Source organism: Halichoeres trimaculatus, unplaced genomic scaffold (genome assembly GCF_033239565.1).
Source record: "Halichoeres trimaculatus isolate MK-OKI-2021-1 unplaced genomic scaffold, fHalTri1.1 fHalTri1_scaffold_14, whole genome shotgun sequence".
Taxonomy (NCBI): Eukaryota; Metazoa; Chordata; class Actinopteri; order Labriformes; family Labridae; genus Halichoeres; species Halichoeres trimaculatus.
In genome coordinates, this window is record NW_027437192.1 from 34,760,588 (window position 1) to 34,785,582 (window position 24,995).

At 44.1% G+C, this 24,995-nt stretch overlaps 1 protein-coding gene across 3 annotated transcripts in view; it reads right to left on the minus strand.

Moving 5' to 3' along the window:
- gabbr1b (gamma-aminobutyric acid (GABA) B receptor, 1b) overlaps nt 1–24,995 on the minus strand; it is a 234,129-nt gene that overhangs the window by 34,479 nt on the left and 174,655 nt on the right. For all 3 annotated transcript variants that reach the window (XM_074686667.1, XM_074686666.1, XM_074686668.1), the window contains one exon: nt 6,508–6,585. In XM_074686667.1, the coding sequence (XP_074542768.1) occupies nt 6,508–6,585 (78 nt within the window). The remainder of the gene's footprint in view (nt 1–6,507; nt 6,586–24,995) is intronic.

The following is a 24,995-nucleotide window of genomic DNA, read 5'->3' on the forward strand; positions in this document are numbered from 1 at the left end:
ACATTTTTCAGTCTCACATGCTCACTCAGAAACACAGATCAAAGTGTGTCTTCAAATAAAGTTTTCAGCTCTCATGAAATTCTTCTGCATGGTGAGCCAGCCCATGGCTATTTGCTGAAGGAAGAAGAGCTAACTCTACAAACATTACTAAGTCCCAACCATAAGGTTCGGACTGTGCTGTTCCAAAGCCCAGCTGGATCCTCTGATCAGTGAGCTGCAGGCAGAGGAACGTGTCATGTCCAGGAGCAAAGCAGGTGGAAGTATTCTGACAGGAGGTAAAGAACTACAGCTGTCCACACACAGAGTACACATGCACTGTGAGCAGCATTTCTGTTAGAGTTTGATAAAATGATTAAAATGACATGGCGCTGCTTGTGAGTCATGAACTTACCGATAAGCACCTCACTCTACACTGCAAAAAACAGCAATCTTATCAAGTGTTTTTCGTCTTATTTTGAGTAAAAATTGTTGCACTTGAAATTAGCCACATTCAACTGGTCAGTCCAGAAAAAAATACATGTTTGACCGTAATCCACACTTTAAAATGAGATTATCAGCACCACTATACAGATTGTTCCTAAATGCTACACCTTAGCTTGCTGATCAGGTCGAGCAGGACCGGACTGATTTCCCGAACATCTACAACACCACACCAGCTGATAAAGTTTAGTAGAGGGAAGGGAGGTCTGTGTTTTTCTCTGCTGAAAATGATTTCTGTGATTAATTTTGTAGTGATGGTGGACACTGGAGCCTAACTGTTATGCCGCGGCCACACCAAGCGCGAACACGCGAATTTACTCGCGCGAATGGCCTGTCACGCGCAGCGTGAACGCCCGAGTCTCGCCGCTGGACTTTTTTGACAAGCTGAGGGGCGAACGCACATTAGCGCGGTACTGCCCATGCGGAGTAGAGAGCTCGTTCATTTAAAGACCGAAAGCCCAAAAGAGCATCTGAAAAACAATGAGCTGTGGTTTCCAAAGCATGACAGGAGAGTGTGTGAAAGCTTTGGAGATCACAATCAATGCCTGCTGCCTCTCCCTGGTAATCCACCAGCCCTGCTTGGCTGTTCCCTGCGATCTCATCCCCAATCCCCTGAACCTCCGACACCCCGTACCCCCGAACCCCCGACCCATGTTCCCGGAGGTCTCCCTGGGGATAATGAAGGGGTGGAGGAAAGAGAGGAGCACAGAGAACTTCCATCTTTTCCCTGGCTCTGCCCCTGCCCCGCACTTTTCTCCTCTCTATCAGGCTCAAAACTCCGCTGAGGAAAACACAGTCGGACTCAGTGATAGCCCGTGCAAGCAAATCCAGCTGGGAACGAATGTTTTCAGAACTTACCTTCAAAACCTGTCTCCTCAGAGACTTTCAACCAAGCCTGCTCCTTTTTACCCGGTCTCTGTAGAGTACACACGTCGTATCGTATAACTCTGGATGATGACACACCACACAGATTGTTTTCTCCTCCATCCTCCGGCGGAGTTGGAGCCGGAGCAGGCGGCAGTTGCCCCCCAACGTCGTCAAAACAATGACTCGTGGGGGACTATTTTGAACTCGAGCAAATTTGCGTCTACCGCCCAACCGCGTGAACGCCCCAAACGCGCAGTGCCAAACACACGAAACGCGCCGCCTGAGGCGAATCGGCGGCTAAACGAGTCTTTGCATTGACTTTGTATGTAATCGCGCCGCAAATTCGCGTTTGTTGTGGCCGCACCATTAGACAGAAAAAGGACAGAAGAGCAGAAGAAAGAGAAACAGGAGAGAGAAAGAGCACAAGCTAAAGGCTAAAACACAAGCCAAAGGCTAACACAGGAGCTAAACTGTTTGTGCTAATATTCAGTCCAACCCACAGTCAGCAGTTATTCTGCAGTGGTCTGTTCAAACTTGAGAGTCTATCAATAAAATGAAGAGTGAGGTTACGTTAGCTCTGCTTGGTATATGACTGGCAGGACACAACCAGGATACACTAATGTTACACATTACAGACACGTCTTATCGGGCAGTAAGTAGAGCTAAATACACACTGCTACTAAACTACTTACAAACTGGCAGTGTTTACTTGTTGTTAGGTTAGCCTACAAATATGTCGGAGCACGTTTCAAACTGTATCACTATGTAACCGTACTGATAAATACCTTACCTTGGCGCGTTGTATCCTGTAAAAAGTTGTTTGAACAAAAAAAAATGTTTTGATTCAATCTCCATTTAATACCAAAACAAACACACCTCACTAAAAGTAATTTACAACAGTGTGTGTGAGACTCCAGGCCAGAAGGTGGCGAGGCAGTTCAATCAAAACCTCCTCATAGCAGCTTTAATCAAAGACAAAAATGAGGTCTGAATTGCTTGTAACAAGTAAAAAAAAACATGTCAACAGGAGAAGAAAAATTTGCTTGAAACTAAAATGTTTTTTTTTTTTTTTTTTTTTTTTTTTTTTACTTCTTACAGGCAACTCAGACTTCATTTTTGTCTTTAAATAACTTGAAATGTGACATTTTTCAAACTCTTCTTTTTTGGTTGAAACAGGTAAGGAAGCCATAAGTTGGAGTTCTTTCTTCCCCTCTGTCCTCCAGACCCTGTTTACAGTGAAACTAAGACCCAGCAGAGGGAGGGATGGGCCAACATGTCATCAGGCTCTGCCCCCAAAATCAAGATATTTTATTCAAAGAACAAATAAATGACATCAAACAATAATGACTTTTCAGTTTCTCTGGAATCTCATTTCCTCATCACACAGAGCACCCCCTGCTCTCTAACCTGACACCCTGACACACACTCTTCCTGGACTCATTCGTCTTCTTTTATGTCTCCTTCTTATTCCTTAACTTTACCTCTTCCATCCTCCGTCTCTGTGACAACCACCACTGCATCCTCTCTCACATTGCCAAGGAAACGACTTTAGAGCCAGTTGCCATGGTAACACTCTGTCCTGATTCCATCATCAAGGGCAGGGAGAGGTGTTTGTGTTAGAGAACACATTTCCCAGAGGATGGTGGTCATACTTACACCTGGCTCACGCTCACGCTCACACTCATGCACATGCACACAAACACACACACACACACACACACACACACACACACACACACACACACACACACACACACACACACACACACACACATCTGTCTTCTGCTGTCTGCTCTGTGATTGTTCTCTGTATCTGAGGTGAGCAAAAATAGCTGCTGTCACACTTGGCCTGAGAAAAAACACACTCTCGTCAGTCCCACTGAGTGGTAGAAGATGAGATAAAGCCCTCGGTCTGTGGCTCCTCCTCAAGAATACACATGCTACAAAACACTTCTTTAACCCTCCTGTTATCTTTGGGGTCAATTTGAACCCATTCAATGTTTATCCTTCAAAAAAAAAAAAAAATGTTGACTTTTTTTTGGCTTCATATTTCATGACTTTTCCTAATTTGATGGGAACTATTGGTTTAGCATAAAATTATTATGATGATATTTTTTCATTTTGCTGTACACATATTGCACACATTGGTGTTCCTCTGGGGTCAATTATTCCCCAAGCTGTTTTAGCTGTGTAAAACTTGTCTGTCTGTGTGTGACCCATGTGTGACCTTATATTCCCACACCTGCAGGGGCAGAGTTGGTTCTTTTGAGTTGAAATGTCATTGGGGGGGGGGGGGGGGGGGCAAATAGAACTGATATTTCCCGTGCTGTAGAGAGTGGGGTATTCCCACAAGGAAATTGGTAGTTCATGTAAAATAAGGGAGGAGCAGACATAGAAGCTTGCATTGCAGCTCTCTGTCCAAATCATTCCTCGTTGTGCTTTGTGTGCACTGCAATCTGCATGCTCTCAAAAAAAAAAATAAATAAATAAATATAAAAATTTAAAAAAATCATAAAAAGCAACAAAACAAAAAAAAAAACTCTTTAACTCTGCCACTGCCAGTCCCAAGCCAGGATAACAAAAGAGGAGGGTGAGTGAGACTTTATAGTGACCACAAATATGTTACAAAAAAGTCGATAAAATAAGTAAATAAAAATGTTTATAAGAGTAAAGGGGGGGTTACCAACATCAATCAATATGGTTCATTCTGTGAGAGTCATGAATGTGCACCCCAATCAGAAAAGATTTGGATGAAAGATTTGAAAGATACACAAACTCTAAAACTGAAAGTTTGACCTGATGGTGGCGCTGCAGGAAAGGTCATATCATCACCAAAACCAATAGGGTTCATACTCTTGTGGTCATTAATATTGTCAGTAAATTTGAGAAGATTTGGATAAAAACTTTTCAAGGTAAATTATTTCTGATTGAAAAGTTTGACCTGATGGTGGCGCTAGAGGACAGGTCAAGGTTTCATTATCAAGGGGTTATTTATGTATTCAAGAGCGACTAACACAAGGTAGCAGTGGCTGATGCAGGCTCAGAGTGAAAACAGTGGCTTACAGTGGCCTACAGTGACTAACAATGGGAACAGTGGCTAACACAGGCTAACAGTGGCTAAAATGGCTTGACAGTGGCTAACATGGTTTAACAGTGGCCAAAGGTGATTAATAGTGACTAACAGTGGCTGACATAGGCTAACAGAGGCTAATACAGCCTGACAGTGGCCAACATAGTTCAAAAGTGGCCAAAGGTGACTAACCGTGGCTTACAGTGGCCTACGTGAATTTGCGTCGAGATTACATACAAAGTCAACGCCCAGACGAGTTTGGATGCAGATTCACCCCAGACACCCCCCAGACACCTTTACGCTCAAGTTGAAATATTGAACTTTCAACACAAATTTGCGTGAGGCTGTGCCGCGGCTGCCATTCCCCACGACGTCATTGATTTGATGACATTTGATGCTCCCGCCACCTGCTCCGACTCCAACCTCGCCGGAAGATGGAGGAGAAAACAATCTGTGCGGTGTGTCATCATCCAGAGTTATACGATACGACGTGTGTTCTCTACAGAGACCAGAAAAAAAGGAGCAGGCTTGAGTGAAAGCCCCTGAGGAGACAGGTTTAGAAGGTAAGTTCTGTAAATATGTGTTTCCAGCTGGATTTGCCTGGGGTCATCACTGACTCTGACGGTGTTTTGCTCAGTGGAGTTTGGTCGTAAAAGATGGAAGAGCCTCAGGGACACCTTCCTGATAGAGAGGAGGAAAAAAAGGAGCGGGGCAGGGGCAGGGAAAAGATGGAAGTTCTCTGCGGTCCTCTCTTTCCTTGACCCCTTCATTATTCCCAGGGAGACCACCGGGAACATGGGTGGGGGGGGTCGAGGATGAGGTCTCAGGGAACAGCCAAGCAGGGCCAGTGGAGGTGGATTACCAGGGAGAGGCAGCAGGCATTGATTTCACACACTCTCCTGTCATGCTTTGGAAACCACAGCTCAGGTTTTCAGCTGCTCTTTTGGGCTTTCTGTCTTTAAATGAGCGGCCTCCGCTTTTTCAACCAGAGGCAGTGGCACCTGTTTCACGAGCCATTGAGGACTGAAGTCTGTAATAACCAAATACACGGCTCGGGACACGCGCAGTCTCCAGCGGAGGATTTTTAAAGTCTGTTTGTTTCCCCCTTTGGTAACGAAGACTATAGTGAACCTGCTGCGCTCTGGAGGCTTTACCCCGTGTATCTCAGATGCCTTTCCTTGTGAGCTAATGAAGCCGAGAGAGCTGCTCCTGCTGCTGTTCCTCTCCTTGTCAGAGGGGCGCGTCCATGTGCGCACAATATCACATACACACATACCCCCCCCCCCCCCACCCCCCCACACACACACACACACACACACACACACACACACAGACACACACACACACACACACACACACACACACTCACAGTCTCCTCTATCTGTCTCTCTCTAACACCAACACAGTCGAGACAGATGTCTGTCTAACATGAGTCTGGTTCTGTCCGAGGTTTCTGCTCATTAAAGGGAAGTTTTTCCTCTCCATCGTAACTTGCTAAATGCTGCAAAGTCCTGTACTCATGGTGGATTAAGAGAAGATAAGACTCCTTATCTTGTCTTGATGTTGGGTTTCTGCTAATAACATTTTATTAACATTTACAGGACCTGTTATTTTGTTTAGAAAGCATCTCAAAATGTTTGGTTTGATTGGGGCTATACAAATAAAGAATGATTGATTGATTGATTGATTATTTGATTGATTGATTGATTGATTGATTGAACAGTTGCCAACAGTGGCTTCCAGTGGCCAACAGTGACTTAAATGGGCTAACAGTGGCATTTTGATAGATAGATAGATAGATAGATAGATAGATAGATAGATAGATAGATAGATAGATAGATAGATAGATAGATAGATAGATAGATAAAATACTTTATTAAGCCCGAAGGGAAATTCATTAAATTTTGTGGTCATTTTCAGGCCAACAGTGGCTATTAGTGGCTTCCAGTGGCTAACACAGGCTTCTTAATTACCAAGGAGGGGGAGGCAGAGAGAGGGAAAGAGACAGGCAGAGAGAGAGAGAAAGGAGGGAGTGATAGAGGGATGAGAGGGATGATGATAAAGAGTAAATCAAAGAGGAGAGTACTCACTAATCCACCTGTCATTTCCATACCAAGACAGGTTTCCTTTGGTGCTGTCATAGTACCCAATCTTCTTGTAGCTGCCCCCTGTGACAGAGAGTGAGAGGAGGGAAAGAGGTGGACAGTCAACTTCTTATTTTAGGCAGGATTGTCAAAAAACATATTCATGAACTATGGAGAGGCTGATTTCATCTGTCAGCATGACTTGGCTCCTGACCACAGTGCCAAAAGAACCAAAATCTGGTTAAAGGACAATGATGTAACTGCTTGGACCTAGTGCTGTGCGATATAACGATATATACCGTAGTGCGACCTAAAAACGTCGACCGTACAAAATAATTCTCTGTCGTTTATATTGTTATTTTGATGTATGAGGCGTTGGTCTGGCTCTTATGCTACGCCAACGGTGATTAATGTAATTGCAGCAGTGCTACTGCTTTGCGGTAGCGTTTTACGTCAACCGCGAGTATCAGTTTACAGCACTGGAAGTGGAGCATGGACAGTGTTTACCATTAATCAATGAGACTGTAGCGACCCACCACAGTCTCATTTGGCCCCGCCACAGTCTCATATGGAGAAAAAATATAATCCGTCAGTCTGTCAGACCATTACATGTGCGTGTGCACTGGTCACGCTCATAGCAGTGGCGTGGCGTGGAGATTATTTTTGAGGAAGCCAAGTGAGACAAAAGCCTCTTATCTGTAATTTTTTAGGTAGTGTGGTACATAAAAGGCTATGTTGCAGTTTGTATCGCTATTTCATGTAACGGAATGACCTGTTAGAGCGCCCAGAGAGCGCTCATTTTACTTACTTTGAACACCGACACACGCCCTTTAGCTCTCCCACCCTCACTCACTCATTCACACACGTACATTGTCCTCTTGACTTAGCTTAAACATCTTATTAATTCATTCAACCGCCCACTTAAACACAGAACCGGCCGCTTCATGCACACTGCTAATGTGCTAACCTCCCTGATTTCATTCAGTGGCTTAATGATGACGATACTGTGATTTGATTGGTTTGAGGCCAAAGACGGGGTGGCTTCCCTTGACACAGTCTTGGTCAATCACAGATGAGCAGTGTCATGACCACGGCCTCATCTGATTGATTAATCATTCTTGTTTTTTTTCACCAAGGGACGCCAACTCAGCTTGGCTTCCTTGCGGACAACAGCGTGCAGTATCGTATTTTCACCACGCATTTGCCACAGAACATTTACGAGGGCGCTGTTTTATACATTGTAAAATGCTCAATAACTAGAGGAGAGGAATAAGGAAGAGATGACAGTGACAAAACACAGAAGAAGTATCGAAACTGTTAAAAAGGAATATTTTCATTAAATCACAGCTACAGTCTAAAAAAAAGAGAGGAAGCATGGCTCCCCTTGGCCTCCGGGAGAAAACGCCACTGGCTCATAGACGTCCCTCTTGATACGTTTGACGCGAACCAGATTCCAGCGACACTGGAGTGGGACGTCTGACTTTGAGGCACGAGCAACTTCTTTTCTGGGCAGTAGCGCCCATGCTAACAGTGGCCGTGGACACAGTATCTCACTGCGCTGTCTGCCCTCCTTCTCGAGAAGAGGAACGGCTGCACCCCGCACGTCTCGATTCCCGAGTTTCAGTGACGAGAGCGGCCACACTGTTTCATTATCACCGCACATTCAGAGTCAGTGCAGGCACACAGTACAATCACCTGTTACCATACCAACGAGCTGACGCAGCTCATTATTTCATATTCTCCTCTCCTGGGGCCTCATTTTTTACAGCATGTAAAAGTCCTCTTAAGTTGCACTTGTGAAAAAAAGGCAAAACGTGCACACGACCAACACTCTTTTCAGATCTATCAAACTCTGCGTACACACGGATGCACGCTATTCCCTGTGATAAATCACACTGCCCCGAGAAAAGTGTGAATGTGGTGATGTGAGCGCGCCCCCTTTCCCACCTTCAGCATGCCCGAACGTTACCATATATGGTCAATGCAAATCAGTATGTGCATATTAAGTAGCCATGTACGCTCTGGGATTTTGTCTAGTGACGTCAGTGTAAGATGGTGAACACAACAGACGTAGAGAGCATGGAAGAAGACGAATTTCTCTCAAAGCCAGATACACAGCAATATCAGGAAATATCAGTCAGAAAATGATCTTGCATTGATTTAGGCTACATTTGGTGATGAAGTGGGCCGCAGAAAATTTAGGAATCTTTATTTATTTGGGCTATTTCTGCAGTTACTGTCAAAAAAAAAAAAAAAAAACAGAATGAAAACACATCACCCCTAAATCCAGATAAGGGAGCAGAGAGAAGAAGAATCGTAATCTGACCCTTAATCCCAAAAAAATATTTTTTTAAGATGTTAAAACAATATAAAGGGTTTCCACTTTGCTTCCCTTCCACCTACTCACTACTACTACTCACACCTACTTTGGTTTTGTTTCTGAACAAAATTTGATATTACTGATATGCCTTTGTAAGTTCTTATTTATCAGCGTATGTTCATGTCCATGGTCCCAAATTGCACTTACTGTAAGGGCGATACATCGCTTAAAAACGTACACACACATTAAAACCGCCCAGGGTCGATTTCCGGTTTCGACATGTAGCGAAAGGATGTGAGTAGGAGCAGCTCCCCTCTAACAAGTTATAATTTACCCACCAAAAAACTTTACATCTCCATACCTAATCCTTAAATTGATATTTGAGTGGGAATAACACAATGGGGACTTTGAGAGCCAGAAAATGCCGAAGAGTAAAGCAAAAAATAGCAAGGCTAACTATACGGACGCTGGCCAGGAGGAGAACGAGGCAGAAGCTACCGGAGCCCTCGACGATAAAACAGAAATAATCGAAGCAATAATGGGCTTGAAGACAGAACTTAAGTCAGAACCCGGAGAAATTAACGACAAACTCGACAACATGGCAACTGGACTACAGAGTCTGACCGAACGAGTGGAGACAGCAGAGAGCCATATAGCCGGCGTGGAGAGCAGCGCCCAGGATATCGCCGACATACTCACAGATTTCCAGGGGCAGCAGAGTAGCCTGCAATGTCAAGTATGGGACCTGGAGGGCCGGTCGAGGAGAAATAATATCCGTATTTTCGGAGTGGCAGAAGGTGAGGAAGGAAACTCTGTTTCAAAGTTCATCGAAGAGTTTTTGAGAGAAACACTGCCACTGCCGAAAGAGCCAAACCTCGGTATACAACGGGCCCACCGGACTCTCGGACCTAAACCGAAACCCGACGCTACACCCAGGGCTCTTGTCGTTAACTTTCAAGAGGTTAAGACGAAAGAACTGGTCCTCAGAGAAGCTTGGAAAAAAGGCAGAGTGCAGCTGAAAAACAGAGTGGTTTATTTCGACCATGATTATGCCTCCGAAGTTATTAAAAAGCGGAAGGAATATAACAAGGTGAAGAAAGCCCTAAAAGAGAGAGGAATCCGCTTTCAGACGCCCATGACAAGCATCCGAATCCACTGGGAGTCTGGGGTCCGCACCTACTCTAACTCAAGGGAGGCCTGGAGCGATCTGAAGAGGCGAGGGATTCCAGTGGATGGTCCGGAGCCGACAGAGGGAGAGAGCGGCCCGGTGGAGCTACTCCGTAAAAAGATGGGCTCATGGCAGAAAGCGGCCGGCCGAGAGGCTGCAACAAGGGCATTGAGTGTGAAGGAGAGGCTGCAGGAGTTTTGCCGAGAGCCAGCCTTCACGACATGAGGGATGATACTGACTACAACTCACGGTTTGACTGCAGAAAAATTACATATTTTTATGTATATTGGAAGCTTAATGACAGTAAAAACGTCGTCCCCTGAGTTATGTTTGATTGTTTGAAAATAAGGGGAGCTTCTTCTAAGTTTAGATATTGTTGGACTTGAAGTATGGTTGATCTATACTCTTTAACCTTACTCATTTATGGGCCCTCTCTTAAAGAGAGACGTTTCCCATGGTCGACCAACAGGGCCACAGTTGAGGGGGGAGGGGTGCCCTCTTCCCCTCATTTGGAGATCTGTTTTTCTTCATGTTCCTGCTTAAGTTCTTATGTTATCCTTATAGTTCATGCTAAGTTTTCTTTTTGGGGGACTGTTAACTCACAGTGTGTGTACGGTAGGCCTGATGGGATCACATAACTTGAAAATTACATCTCTTAATGTAAATGGCCTGAATCACCCTGTCAAGAGAAGCAAAGTTTTGGCTAAATTTAAAAGGGAAAAATCACAATTAACATTTTTATAAGAAACCCATTTGTCTAAACATGCACATGAAAAGTTAAAAAAGTTTGGTTACGCTAATTCTAACTTTAGTACATGTAGAAATAGCCGTAAAAGAGGAGTGGCCACCTTAATCTCTAACTCTGTGAACTTTGAATTGATCAGGGAAAGAAGTGATAATGAAGGCCAATACATAATTGTTGTAGGAAGGATTGATAATTTTGGTTACATTTGCAAATATTTACATACCTCCAGAAAGTGATAAAAAGCTTCTTAAATTTGTATTCGATGTAATTAATTCTGAAAGTGAGGGAATTTTGATCTGTGGTGGTGACTGGAACACAGTCTTAAATCATCATACGGACACAACAAGCACAAATAAGAAAAAACACCATCGATCAAAAGACCTTAATCTACTTATTAGAGAGTCAGGCCTGCTCGATATATGGAGAGAATTACATCCACTTGACAAGGAATTCACCCACTACTCAGCCTCATACCAGATACATTCCCGGATAGACATCCTTTTCATTAATCTTTCAGATAGGTACAGAGTGAGAGATTGCTCAATAGGAACAGCAGATATATCGGACCATAATGCAAGTATATATGACTATAAATTTAAATAACAAACCAAAGAATACATTATGGAGGCTAAATGTGAGCATCTTAAATAATGAAACAACGGTAAAAGAGATTAAAAAAGAAATCAATGACTGCATAAAGGAGAACAATAACGATGAGGTTGAACCAACAATTATCTGGGATACAATTAAGGCAGTTATGAGAGGGAACTTAATCTCCAGAACAGCATATCTTAATAAAATGAAAAAGAAAAAATATGATAAGCTAGGGGAATCATTAAGGACTTTGGAGATAATGCAACAGCGAGATAAATCCAAAAGATTAGCAAATCAGTTAAAGAATGTCAAAGATCAGTTAGACAACCTGGCAAAGGATGAAACTGAAAAGAAATTAAGATTCACCAAGCAAACATTTTTTGAGTCAGGACCTAAAGCAGCAAGAATCATTGCCAAACGCAAGCCTCAGGGCACAAAAAACCAGGAACACAGTTCATAAAATCAGAGATCCAGAAACCAATAACTTAACTTCAGTGCAATTAATAAAGCTTTTAAACAATATTATGAAAAATTATTCTCGCAGGCTGGAAATGACGTAGAAGCAACTCAACAGTATTTAGCTGGACTGGACCTCCCCTCCATTGGACAGATGTAACACGATATATTAAATGCCCCCATAACTGAAAAAGAGTTCGAATCTGCAATAAATAGAATGAAAAATAACAAAAGCCCAGGGAGTGATGGGTATCCTGGGTATAAAGTATTTAAGGATGACTTGTCTGAAGCCCTATTAGAATCTTTAAACTGGACACTTAGCAAGGCAACAACTCCACCATCCTGGAAGGAGGCAGTAATATCTGTCCTTCCAAAGGAAGGTAAAAACCAAGAATATTGTCAGTCTTTTCGCCCAATATCCATTCTAAACGTAGATTACAAAATATTCACGTCAATTATAACTAAAAGGCTCGAAGGCTTTCTACCTGATTTAATACACGAGGACCAAACAGGATTCATCAAAGGTTGTCAAACGCAAGATAATATCAGGCGTACTCTCCATGTCATAGAACAGATTAATAACAAACATCTAAGTGCAGTCATAGTCAGTCTAGACGCAGAAAATGCATTTGACAGAGTAAGTTGGACCTTCCTTTATTGTGTGCTGGAGAGGCTTGGATTCAATAACCAATTTGTCAGGTGCATTCAAGCCTTGTACAGGGACCCCACTGCTAGAATAAAGATAAATGGAGACCTGACAGACAGTTTTAAGTTATACAGAGGAACACGTCAGGGGTGCTGCCTCTCCCCAGCTCTATTTGCTTTATATATAGAGCCACTGGCTGAAGTTATAAGGCATAACAAGGATCTGAAGTGAATCACAATTTCAAAGGAAGAACATATAATAGGACTTTTTGCTGATGATGTAATAATCTTTCTACAGGACCCAGACTCTGCTCTCCCTCAACTTATGACTACTTTGGAAGCATTTGGTTCAATCTCAGGCTATAAAGTCAATATCACCAAAACTCAGGTTCTCCTCTTTAACTATACACCAAACAAGATAATAAGACAGACACTCCAACTAAACTGGGATGCACAATCAATTAAATACTTGGGGGTTATAATTTCCAGGGATCTGGATGTAATGTATAAGACTAATTACAGTAAGATAAATGATCAAATTCAAAAGGACATGACAAAATGGTCTAAGCCGGTCTTAGATTTTGGAGCAAGAATTGACACAGTAAAAATGAATCTGCTGCCAAGACTTTTATATTTATTTTTTTATCTTTATTACCAGTTAGAATACCTGAAACTCAATTTAGATTATGGGATAAACAAATTTCAAGATTTATTTGGGCTGGAGCAAGACCTCGAGTTAAATTTAAATCACTTCAGTTAAATATGGAAAATGGAGGCCTAGCTCTGCCTAATTTATAATAAATACTTGGTATACTGGTGCTCAGCAGATTATCAGGCTAGATGGAAGCACATTGAGCTAAACTGGAATAAGAACTGCCCTCAGACAAGACTAGGTGAAAAGGAAAATCCAGACCCAAAGAGAGAAAACTCCATTATAAAAGAATCACTGAGGATACGGTATGAGTTGGTGAAAAAACACAAATTGGAAGGAGAATGTAGGCTCCTTGTTTGGCCCGCCTTGTCCCCTAAGTTCTGGCCTAGTAGGGCTGACACTACCTTTGCAGGTTGGAAAGAAAGAGGCATGACAGCCTTGTGTACGCTGGTAGAGGGGAGATCGTTTAAGACCTTTGAAAGACTGACAACAGAGTTTGGTCTGGAAAACAAGGACAGATTCAGATATTTCCAGTTGAGAGATTTCTATGAGAAAGGTATTAAAAGAGGGATTATACAGTGGGATAATGCTGTTGTCAAAGCGTTTACAGATGCATACAAACATACCCCCACTAAAACCGTATCCAAATTATATAATGGCTTACAGAACCACATGGGGGATGATACATTTCATGTTAAATAAAAATGGGAAAAGGAAATGAATGTTGTCCTGTCAAAGGATGATTGGCAGGCAATCTGCATAACCCAACAGACTACTACCAGTTCAAAGGGATGGAGGCAATTTGGCTGGAAAAATGTCATCAGATTTTTTTTATCACACCACACATTAAATCTAAGCAATTAAACATACAACAACACTGTTGGAGGAAGTGTGGAAATATGCTTGCCAGTCATTCTCATATTTTCAGGTCATGTGTCAAAATCCAAACATTTTGGGAAGGAGTTATAAAGATTCTGGAAAATGTTTTTATGACTACAATACCCAGGGACCCTGTGGTGTTATACCTCGGCCTACTCCCAGGAAACTGTATACATAAAAAGGACATTTATCTCTTCAAAATAATGATCCTTGCATGCAAGAGGCTCCAGTGCTTTGGGCACCATTTGCAGCTGGCGATAGTTCAATCAGGAGAGACTTAAACACCATTAAGAGTTATGAACCAATTTAATGAATAAATGCATGCAAAGATAGTTTGGTGGTTAGACCCCATCAATCATTGAGCAATTAATAAATGAAGGGGGTGCAATGACATTGTGAATCATGATATCCCCCCGATGGAGTCTAGACACTGGTGGTGGTGATAGTCCTAAGAGGCTTGATCTGTAAGATTCATTGAGAACTGCGGGCTGCGGACTTCGGACTTGGGCTGTGGACTGCTGGTGAGAACTGCTGGGCTGCGACTGCGAGGCTGCGAACTGCAATCTGAGGACTGAGCCATAGAGACTGGGGGTGACTGGGGAGGAGGAGGGTCGAGACGCGAGCCTCAAAGACAGCTGACAAGCAGAAGAGATGGCATTTAAACTTTGACAGCTATGAAATGATTGGCTAACGATTGAAGTGGAAATGATGTGATTGGATAGAGAAAAAATTGACGCGCCTCCCAGTCAGCTGATAGACAAAAGCGGGAAAGAATGAGTGAACAGAAGTGTGTGTGTGAGTGTGCCCCCAGTCTTCCTGACTGAACTTTCGCTAAGCTTCATTTCAATCAGGAGAGACTTAAACACCATAAAGAGTTATGAACCAATTTAATGAATAAATGCATGCAAAGATAGTTTGGCGGTTAGACCCCATCAATCATTGAGCAATTAATAAATGAAGGGGGTGCAATGACATTGTGAATCATGATATCCCCCAAAAGAATAAAAGAATACTTACCTGAAGCCAGACTTGATGGCTCTAGATAATTGCAAAGAGAAACATAGAAATAAAGTTATGATAATGCAATAATTGGGGTAACCACCGGAGGAGACGGAAAGGAAATAAGAGGAATTGAACTCAGCCTCTAATGTCAGCACTGACAGAGGCGAGAGGTCCGATGACCTTGATTATAGCAATAACAGAGGTGACCTTGAGAAAGAAATGACAGTGAGCAAGGTCCGACGACCTTGTTGTCAGCAATGACACTAAACCTAGGTCCGACGACCATTGTCACTAATGACACTAAGCCTGGGTCCGACGACCTTTGATGTCAGCACTGACGCTAAGCCTAGGTCCACTATTGTCAGTGATGACACTAACCTAGGTCCAACGACCTTTGCCAACATTGACGCTAAACCTAGGTTAGATTACCAATGTTGTCAGTGATAATGCTAAGCCTAGGTCCGAGGACCTTTGCCAACACTGACGCTAAGACTAGGTATGACAACTACTATTGACAGTGATGACGCTAAAGCCAAGTCCGACGACCTTTGCCAACACTGACGCTAAGACTAGGTATGACAACTACTATTGACAGTGATGACGCTAAAGCCTAGGTCCGATGACCATAAAGTCAATACTGACGCTAAGCCTAAGTCCGAAGATTCTATTGTCAGCAAAGACACTAAGCCTAGGTCCGACGACCATTTGTTATAGCATTGACAATGAGCAGAGGTCCGACGACCTTGAGATACAATGACAGAGATACAAAGTGACATAATTGCACACTGTGAATCTGACCACCATCAGTTATATGCTTACCAGGGATGAGGTTTCAGAGCTCTTTGATTTTTGATGATAGTATTGATGGGCGTATGTAAGAAGCATAAGCCGTTGAAGACCAGCGCCCCAGACGTTGCAGAGAGGTAGCAGCAAAACCTTGATTTGCAGCCGACGCATTTGCAGCACCTATCCTAAATGAGTGCCCTGAGTAAAGCTTAGGGGATAATTGACATTTTAAGAGCACCTTCTCCAGGTGAAAATTAAACCAAGATTTTGAGAGGGGAAGATTTCCTGAAATGCAGAATAGAGGTGAAGAAGGATGAGATTTTGGTCTGACCTGCAGATATTTGACCATAGCTTTAAATGGGCAAAAAAGAGAATCTGTGCGAGCAATAATGACGTTGCAAGCGCCACCGCATTTAGAATGCTTGAGGTGGAGCCTGTAATGATTTGGAAAAAACACCAGATCGGAAAATGTTGTGTCCAGATTAGGGTTGTGTATTTTGGAAGCTGAAGTGAATTTGCCGCTTCTGAGGAAAGCATAGAAGGCTAACAAAAATATGGACTCTAACATTGTGTCAACATAAGGAGAGAAAACACCTTCTCTAAGAACTGAAAGCATTTTGTGTAAAATGGACAGAGTAATGGGTAATCTGCGGTCAGGAGCTGAGGGAGAAGCTTTAGAAATACCTTTCAGCAACAATTTGATGGCAGGATTGGAAAAAATGCTTGGGAAGGCAGGATCAGAACACCTAATGTTAAACTGGATGCTGGCAACCAAACCACGGATATATTGAGGTTTGAAATGGCGAACGTCCATGCAATAACAAATAAATGCACAAATAGTTTTTAATAGGACGGGTTTAAGTGGAACATTGATGGATAAGCAAAACATTGCAAATGTTTTCCAAGCAAAATCGTACGATTTCAGGGTGGAAGCTGCCAAGCCCTTCCTCATGTAACTTTTGGCAGCCTCCATGTATCTAAACAAAGAGGTCTGCCCTAAAAGAGAGCTAACTCCTTGAGGGGAGGAACTGGCGTTGGAGCTGGATTGGCTTCTGGACAGATGCTGCGAAAGGTCTGGAATTTAAAACGGGAGAGTGCGTCAGCTAAAGCGTTGAAATGGCTAAGGTATGTGACGAGCAGTGATAATGAAGTTTTTGGTAACAGCTGACCAAGTGATACTTCTCATGAAAGGCATGATGTCATTAGCGGAGGAGCGCCCTTTATTGATGATACAAACCACGGCCTGATTGTCACAAAGCACCTCGATGTGCCGCCAGTGATGCCCCCACACGCGGCATGCCACCGCGATTGGATAGATCTCATACGGCGCGGAAGAAGGATCAAGCCGAGGAAAATCCAGAGGCCAGTGGCTAGGGAACCACTGGCCTTGGAAAACCCCCCCAAAACCCACGGATGGAGCCGCGTCCGTGAAAAGCCGAAGAGAATCTGAGGACTGCACGAGCTCGTTATAAAAAAAAGTGAAGCCGTTCCATTGATCTAATAGGAGAGACCAGAGCGACAGCCCTCATCTAATGAAACTGTGTCATGCAGGTTGGAGACTGAGGAAGCCTTATCTAAAAGACGAGAGATAAATGACCGCCCCCTGGGGAATGACGCGCATGGCAAAATTTAGGTGACCGAGGAGAGAGAGCAACTGTTGTTTAAAAGCTATTTTCTGCTGCACAAAACGAAGAAGCTTTTTCCCGGATGCGCAGCAATTTCTCTAGCGGGAGAGACGCTTTCATAGCGACAGAATGGAGAGATATGCCTAAAAACTCAAGACATGTTTCTGGGCCAACAGTTTTTTCTTGAGACAAGGGCACTCCGAGGGACTCGAAGCAGCTTTTAAGCTTCTTTAACGAAGCGCCTGAGCTGTCGTGAGGGGGATCAATCAGGAGAAAATCGTCAGGCAGATGTAGAACCGCCGGGACTCTGACTCTGTTAAGCAGAATCCAGCAGAGCGCCTCGGAAACCTGGTTAAAAATACTGGGGCTACTTCTGCAACCGAAGGTCAGCCGCACGGCGAAGTAAAATTTCGACTCCCACTTAACCCCGAAAAGATGCCGCTGAGATGGATGAATGGGGACTATTTTAAAAGCATCTGTTATGTCTGCCTTAGATAACCAAGCGCCTTGCCCTGCGAGCTTAATGAGTTGGATGGCATGATCAACTGAAGCGTAATGTACAGAAAAAGGTTCGGGAGGGAAAAGACTGTTTATGCTTGGCACGGAGCCGGAGTGAGGCGCAGACAGATCGAATATCAGTCTTTTCTTCCCTGAATATTTCCTGGTCGCTACTCCTAATGGACTGGTTCGAAAAACAGAAAACGGGGGTGACTTGAAAGGGCCAATGACGTAACCTTTGTCCACCTCTCTCTCCAGCAACTGAGTGACTGTCCCTGGATCTTTAGCAGCCGACTGGAGATTGTTGGCCACGAAGGTAAAAGAGGGGAGAGAGAGGACTCCTACCTGAAACCCCTGCGATAGCCCTGTAAGGAGGTGATCTACAAACACAGTATCAGGATGAGCTGACAGTTCTGCTGCTAATCGTGATAAGTTTATTGGAGTAGACGGGTGATTAGTTATCAAGTCTTTGAACCTCGCCGGTTTTGCTGCCGCGCAGGGATCCAAAAGTTCCTGCTGCGCCGGGGGCAAACAGACCGGGGGTGAGCATCCCTGCAACTGCTGCAAATGTGAAGAAACATACAATTCGGGTAAGAACACACATTTTCGTTAAAATCATTACAAATGGGAATGTTCTTAAACCAATGCACTTGACGCCCTTGGGCGTCAGTTGAACGCACAGAGAAAGACGAAGGCTGCGGCAAAGGAGGGACGGCCGCAGGTGTGGAGGACTGGAACGGAACAGACGGGCACAGGGAAGCGGAGTGACCTACATTCCCGCAACTACCGCAGGACGAAGCCTGCGATCCTCCTACAAGCAGAACGAGGAGCTCGGTGTCCAGAACCGACCAGTCCAGGCGAGTGTTAAATTGGGTAATGAAAAAAGCTGCTTTGCTGGAGAAAGATTTGTGATACTGATAAAAAAGTCTGCCATACTTCAGATTCAGGTCGCCTATCAGTGCCAGATAAGAGTCCAGCTCCTCTCCGGAAAAACTGAACATATAACGTCCCGGTAAATACCAAAAGCTACCAGAAATTCCCCAATGGAAAGCTCTCTCATTAACCAATGATCCGAGGAACCGAGGCTCACCATATTAATGTCTTTGCCTTGCAGAATTTTTGATCTGAGGCGTGCTGAGATATTGGCGGCTTGAGGAACGAAAGGCCTACCTAGAGGTGATGCTGGGGCAGCGGTGGCCAGTGAATGCTGAGCCGCGGTCAGCGTGCCTGAAGAGGGATCGGATGAGGGCGCGGGCTGAGGCAAGAAGGCCTGGGTAATGGAGCTGGTGGAGCAGCATTCTCCAGAGACCAAATGCGAGCGTCGATGGATTCCATGGAGTTAGCCAAGGCCTGGATCGAGGATAGGAGGAGGTCGTCCGATGAAGATGGTCCAGGAGTCGCGGATGGGGCTGTGAACACCCGAGCTTGGCCGGGGCTCGAGGGTGGTTGCGTTTTCGCAGCCCTTTTCCGTCCATGGCCTGAAGCGGCAGGAGGAGCCGGAACATCTGGACCCGGGCTCTGAACGAACTCCGCAGGGCTCTCGCGGACTGCTAGATCCACCATCTGGCAGAGTTGAGAGACAGAAAGCTCTGGATCTGGCGTGATGCCGAGCTCTTGAAGATGAAGCCTTAGAGCTGTCTCATCTGGAGGGGCTTCCCCACGACGCAGGAGGCGAGCACTTCTGCGCCGAGAGCCCGATGAGGTAAAAGCTGTTTCAAGCGTAAAATCCTCGCCGAGGCCCGGACCGCCCGGGAGCTGGTCGATATCGGAGTCGGACATGGATTTGACTGCTAGCAACACAATGAAGGTAAGGAGGAAAAGTTTTGCCATTCAAGACGTGAGCCTCAAAGACAGCTGACAAGCAGAAGAGATGGCATTTCAACTTTGACAGCTATGAAATGATTGGCTAACGATGTGAAGAGGAAACGATGTGATTGGATAGAGAAAAAATTGACGTGCCTCCCAGTCAGCTGATAGACAAAAGCAGGAAAGAGAGAGTGAACAGAAGTGTGTGTGTGAGTGTGCCCCCAGTCTTCCTGACTGAACTTTCGCTAAGCTTCATGTGAGTGAAGAAGGACATTAACATTTTCCTGCATTGTTATTATGCTGTCCAAACAAGTTTTAATGTGAACAATTAATACTTACACAAAGTTTCCATCTTCCTCTTTATCCTCTGTATCTTAATAACAGAGAACAGCCTGTAAACACCTCCTCCTCAAACCCAAGCGGCTGTGAAATGTGCAGTTGGGGTCTGCAAGCAGGTGACGGGTGCCATCTCCAACTCATTCAAGAGAAGATGTGACCTGGTGAAGGCTCAGGCTGACCTGGACCTGCCCACTCACCAGCTCAAGAGTGAGACCCCCACCAGATGGGGCTCACTACAGCAGATGATCAGCAGGTTCATCGAGCAGGAGAAAGCTGTTGCACAGGTACTTATATCTCTGTAATGCCTTTGTATCATATTTGATACTTACTGTTATGATGCCTCCATCTAATCAACATGATCAACAAATTACTCAAAAACTATCTGAATACAATCTGATGAATGATTTAAATGTTCCCAAGTGGACTATCAGTTGCCAAAAAACACTTGATGTATCAAATGAGATACAAAAAAAATATGTGTTTAATTTTATGGAAATTAAGATTTTGAGGATATCATTAGAAGGTGAAATAAAAATTTCAGCTCAAAAATGTTTTGGCTTTAATTTGTTTCCAGGTGTTAAAGGGTTAAATATAATGCAGGCCTGCATAATGCGCTCTGCCATGTAGCTTATTATTTTCTGTGTAGCATTGGTTCTGCCTCTGTGTGTGAAATGCACTACATAAATAACATTTGAATTAATTCGCCAGGTCCTCCGTGAAGACAAGAAGGTGAGGCATCTGATCCCCACCTGGCAAGACATGGAAATTATGGAGTCCATGAACAAGGCATTGAGCCCTCTTGTGGAATTTACTGATGCCTTGTCTGGGGAGAAATATGTCAGCGTGTCTTACGTTAAACCCGTACTGCACCTCTTTAAGCATGAAATCCTTAAATGTCAGGATGATGATTCCATGCTCTCTAGAGCCATCAAAGAAGGCATCCTGAACTACCTCAATGACAAGTATAACGACAACACCACTGAAAACCTGCTTGACATGGCTACACTCCTCGAATTTCGTGGCGCAAGCCTGGCGCAGCCTGGCGCAGTGCTAATTTCGTGCAGCGCACCGCCGGGAGCTGCCAATTTGACAATTTGGTAGACCCAGAGATGGGTGTGACGGCGCCCCAGGGGGAGTTGACGGCGCACCAGGGGGAGGTGTCAGCAGATTCATGTTGGGGCAGTGACAATTTCGTGCCAAAAAAGTGCGCTGAAAGCGCGCCAGCTCCAACCTGGTCTATCCTCGGCGCAAGGCAGAGCGAACCTTTGCAGCTGTGATTTGATGACAGGCGCACATGTGCGCACATGTCATCAAAGCCTCAGAGGCAGGTTTCCAGAGTTTCAGGCACATTTTGATGCAGTAAACAATCACAGCAATCACTATTTAATGTAACCATCTGAACCAGCATATACATTTGTATCTATATTAACTGTCCCGTCACATCTGATGTCAGATTAAAGCCGTTTGTCATAATGGAAAGTTAACCTGAGGCAGCTGGAAGTTTGATGCACATCTTACAATTAAACAATAAACAGCCTTAACATCTGATACTGAGTATATATCTGGTTCTCTCATTTCATTTAATTCAAAGAAAAGAGGGAGAGAAAAGACGAAGAAAAAAGAGACTAAATAAATGTTTGTCACTCAGGATTTACCCGTGATTTCCCATATTTCTCTGTTTTAGTCTTTATTTTTAACATGATCTAAAAAGATGGAGTATATTATTGTAAGGAGGATGAGGTGGAGATACTGGGAGAGTATACAGTGTATCACCAAAGGCTCTGCTTGGCGATGACAAACCAGGAGTGCAGGTGGATGAAAAGTATTCTGAATGGATAAGCCAGCTGTGTAACTGTCTCTTCATTTTGTTCTCCTATTAATGACAAAGGAACAGATTAAATCTGTCCTGGGAGCTGGCCCACATGGTGACGCGCGTCGTGTCCTCCGATGCGCCCCGCTGTCCATTGACCTGCTGCAGGCACAGCGGCTCTGACCGTCTCCGCTACCAACACTCTCTCCACAGTGCTGGAGATCACTCAGACCAATCAGACGCTGTGCCTCGGCTGCAGGGCATTTAAAGGCGAGGAGAGGCGCTCATTTGATTGGTGAAAACAGCGCTCGGCTGTGTTAAACCCACTCACGGCTTTTCTCCTCCCTCTCTGCCATTTGCACAGAGGGAGGCGTGGACGCACAGCTCTGCCCCCATGTGCGCCTGTACTGCACCTCTCTTGGCACTGCAGGAAACTTGCAAAGTGCGCCGGTCATGCCCTGTGCGCACGGCGATGGCCGAAAATTAGAGCCCCCTGTCTTTCAACTTGTGAAAAATGTGAAACAAACTTAAAAAAGCAAGGAAGTTATTTTAATAGGTTATATTTTATGTCAGAACAAGCTGACAAACTTGTGTTCCTAAGACTTAACTGAAAAAGTTTGATTGCACTTTTGTTTTGTGCATGTGTTAATGCACACAATGCATTTAGCAATTTTGCTTGTTAAAAAGAATTGCATATTTGATTTTTTGAAGCACATTTTATTTTAATATTTGCACTTTATTTCATTCCTTTAAAATAGGTTGTATTCTAAGATATTTTGAACAGTATTTGACCACTGGATATTTATGTTTTATTTAAAAAAATTTTTTTTATAAATTTTATTTAGTTTTATTTACAAAACATGTGGTTTCTAAACAAATGGAGAAAAGCTAAGAGAAAACTGCCATTTATTTTATTTAATTTAAAGGAAAAATACTCTATCGGGATATATATCGTTATCGAGATATAGAATTACCTATATCGGGATATAAAATTTTGTCCATATCGCACAGCACTACTTGGACCTGACCCCCTGAGAGAATCTTTGAGGTATAAAGGATGATGAGGGACTTCAGAGCCAGAAACACAGAGCAACTGAAGCAGCAATCTACTTTCTTGGTCTGAAGATAGGATCTTTCCCTGCCGGGTGAAATAAATCCTGGTCACAGCTCACAGTCCTGTCCTCTCCCACTCAGCATTCAGCCTTCCTTTACTTTGAATGTCCTCTTCTGGTACTAGCAGTCTGATACCCCACAAGCTCTTTGTCTCGCCCTGAGCCCTACGTCTCTTTCTAGCCCGGGGTGTCCCTGCAGGCAGCACTCAGAAAGAAGCCTATCCATGTGAGAGAGAGCAATAGCTGCAGCACATCCTTGGGTTTCTCTGTTTTAATATCAGCCAGCAGCAGCTCACAGGCTGAGCCAACAGGCACAGAGCAACCCGACTGAATCCACAACATCATCCAATCATCTGGAACAATCTGCCAGAGAGCAGGGAGAGGACCAGGACCAGGGAGAGACGGGGTCTCTGTCAGCCCTGATGAGGGGTTCACACACAGAGATGATCATCACGCTAAAAAAGTTCATTCATTCATTTATTCATTCATCATTGGACTGGTCGCCAGCCAATCACAGGGCTGACACAAAGACAAACAACCATTCATACACACTCACACCTAGGGACAAATTAGAGTGATCAATTAACCTGATGAGCATGTTTTTGGACTGTGGGAGGAAGCTGGAGGACCTGGAGAGAAGCCAAGCATGCACAGGGAGAACGTGCAAAGTGGAGTGGCTATTTGCAGTCTGCACTGCTTTAGGTAAAGCATCATAGAGTGAGAGCCACAACTGCAAACGCTCAAATGTCTCTGGATTTTAAAAAGGAAAGCCGGACAGCTAAAACCATCTGATTAGCTGACCCTAGGGCTCTAAAGGGCTGGTGTAGCTCTATAAGGTCTGACAAGTACTCAGGGGACAGGCCATTCAGGAATTTAAAAACAAATATCAGGCCTCAGACCCTAAAAAAAGGTCTTTAAATCAATTCTGTGTCTGACTGCACTCAAAAAAATCAATATGGGTGTTAGTTCAACCAACATAAGTAAAACATGTAGCTTCAATTAGATTATTCCATGTTTAGTGCACTCATTTGTTGGATGAACATGATTTTATCATGCCACCTACACTCACAGGCCCCTTTATTAGGCACACCTGTCCAACTGCTCTGTAACACAGTTTCTAATCAGCCAATCACATGGCAGCAACTCAATGCATTTAGGCATGCTGCTGCTACATGGTCAAGACAATCTGCTGCAGTTTAAACCGAGCATCAGAATGGGGAAGAAAGGTGATTTAAGTGAGTTTGAACGTGGCATGGTTGTTGGTGCCAGACGGGCTGGTCTGAGTATTTCAGAAACTGCTGATCTACTGGGATTTTAACCAACAACCATCTCTAGGGTTTACAGAGAATGGTCCCAAAAAGATAACATATCCAGTGAGCAGCAGTTCTGTGGGCCAGAATGCCTTGTTGATGCCAGAGGTCAGAGGAGAATGGACAGACTGGTTGGAGCTGATAGAAAGGCAACAGTAACTCAAATAACTACTGGTTACAACCGAGGTCTGCAGAAGAGCATCTCTGAACACACAACACGTCCAACCTTGAGGCAGATGGGCTACAGCAGCAGAAGACCACACCGGGTGACCCTTCTGTCAGCTAAGAACAGGAAACTGAGGCTACAATTCACACAGGCTCATCAAAACTGGACAATAGAAGATTGGAAAAACATTGTCTGGTCTGATGAGTCTGGATTTCTGCTCCACATTCAGATGGTAGGGTCAGAATTTGGCATCAACAACATGAAAGCATGGATCCATCCTGCCTTGTATCAACGGTTCAGGCTGCTGCTGCTGGTGTAATGGTGTGGGGGATATTTTCTTGGCTCACTTTGGGCCCCTTAGTACCAACTGAGCATGGTTTAAAGTCCACAGCCTACCTGAGTATTGTTGCTGACCATGTCCATCCCTTTATGAGCACAGTGTACCCATCTTCTGATGGCTACTTCCAGCAGGATAACGCTCCATGTCATAAAGCTGGAATCATCTCTTCAACATGACAATGAGTTCCCTGTACTCAAATGTCCTCCACAGTCCCCAGATCTCAGTCCAATAGAGCACCTTT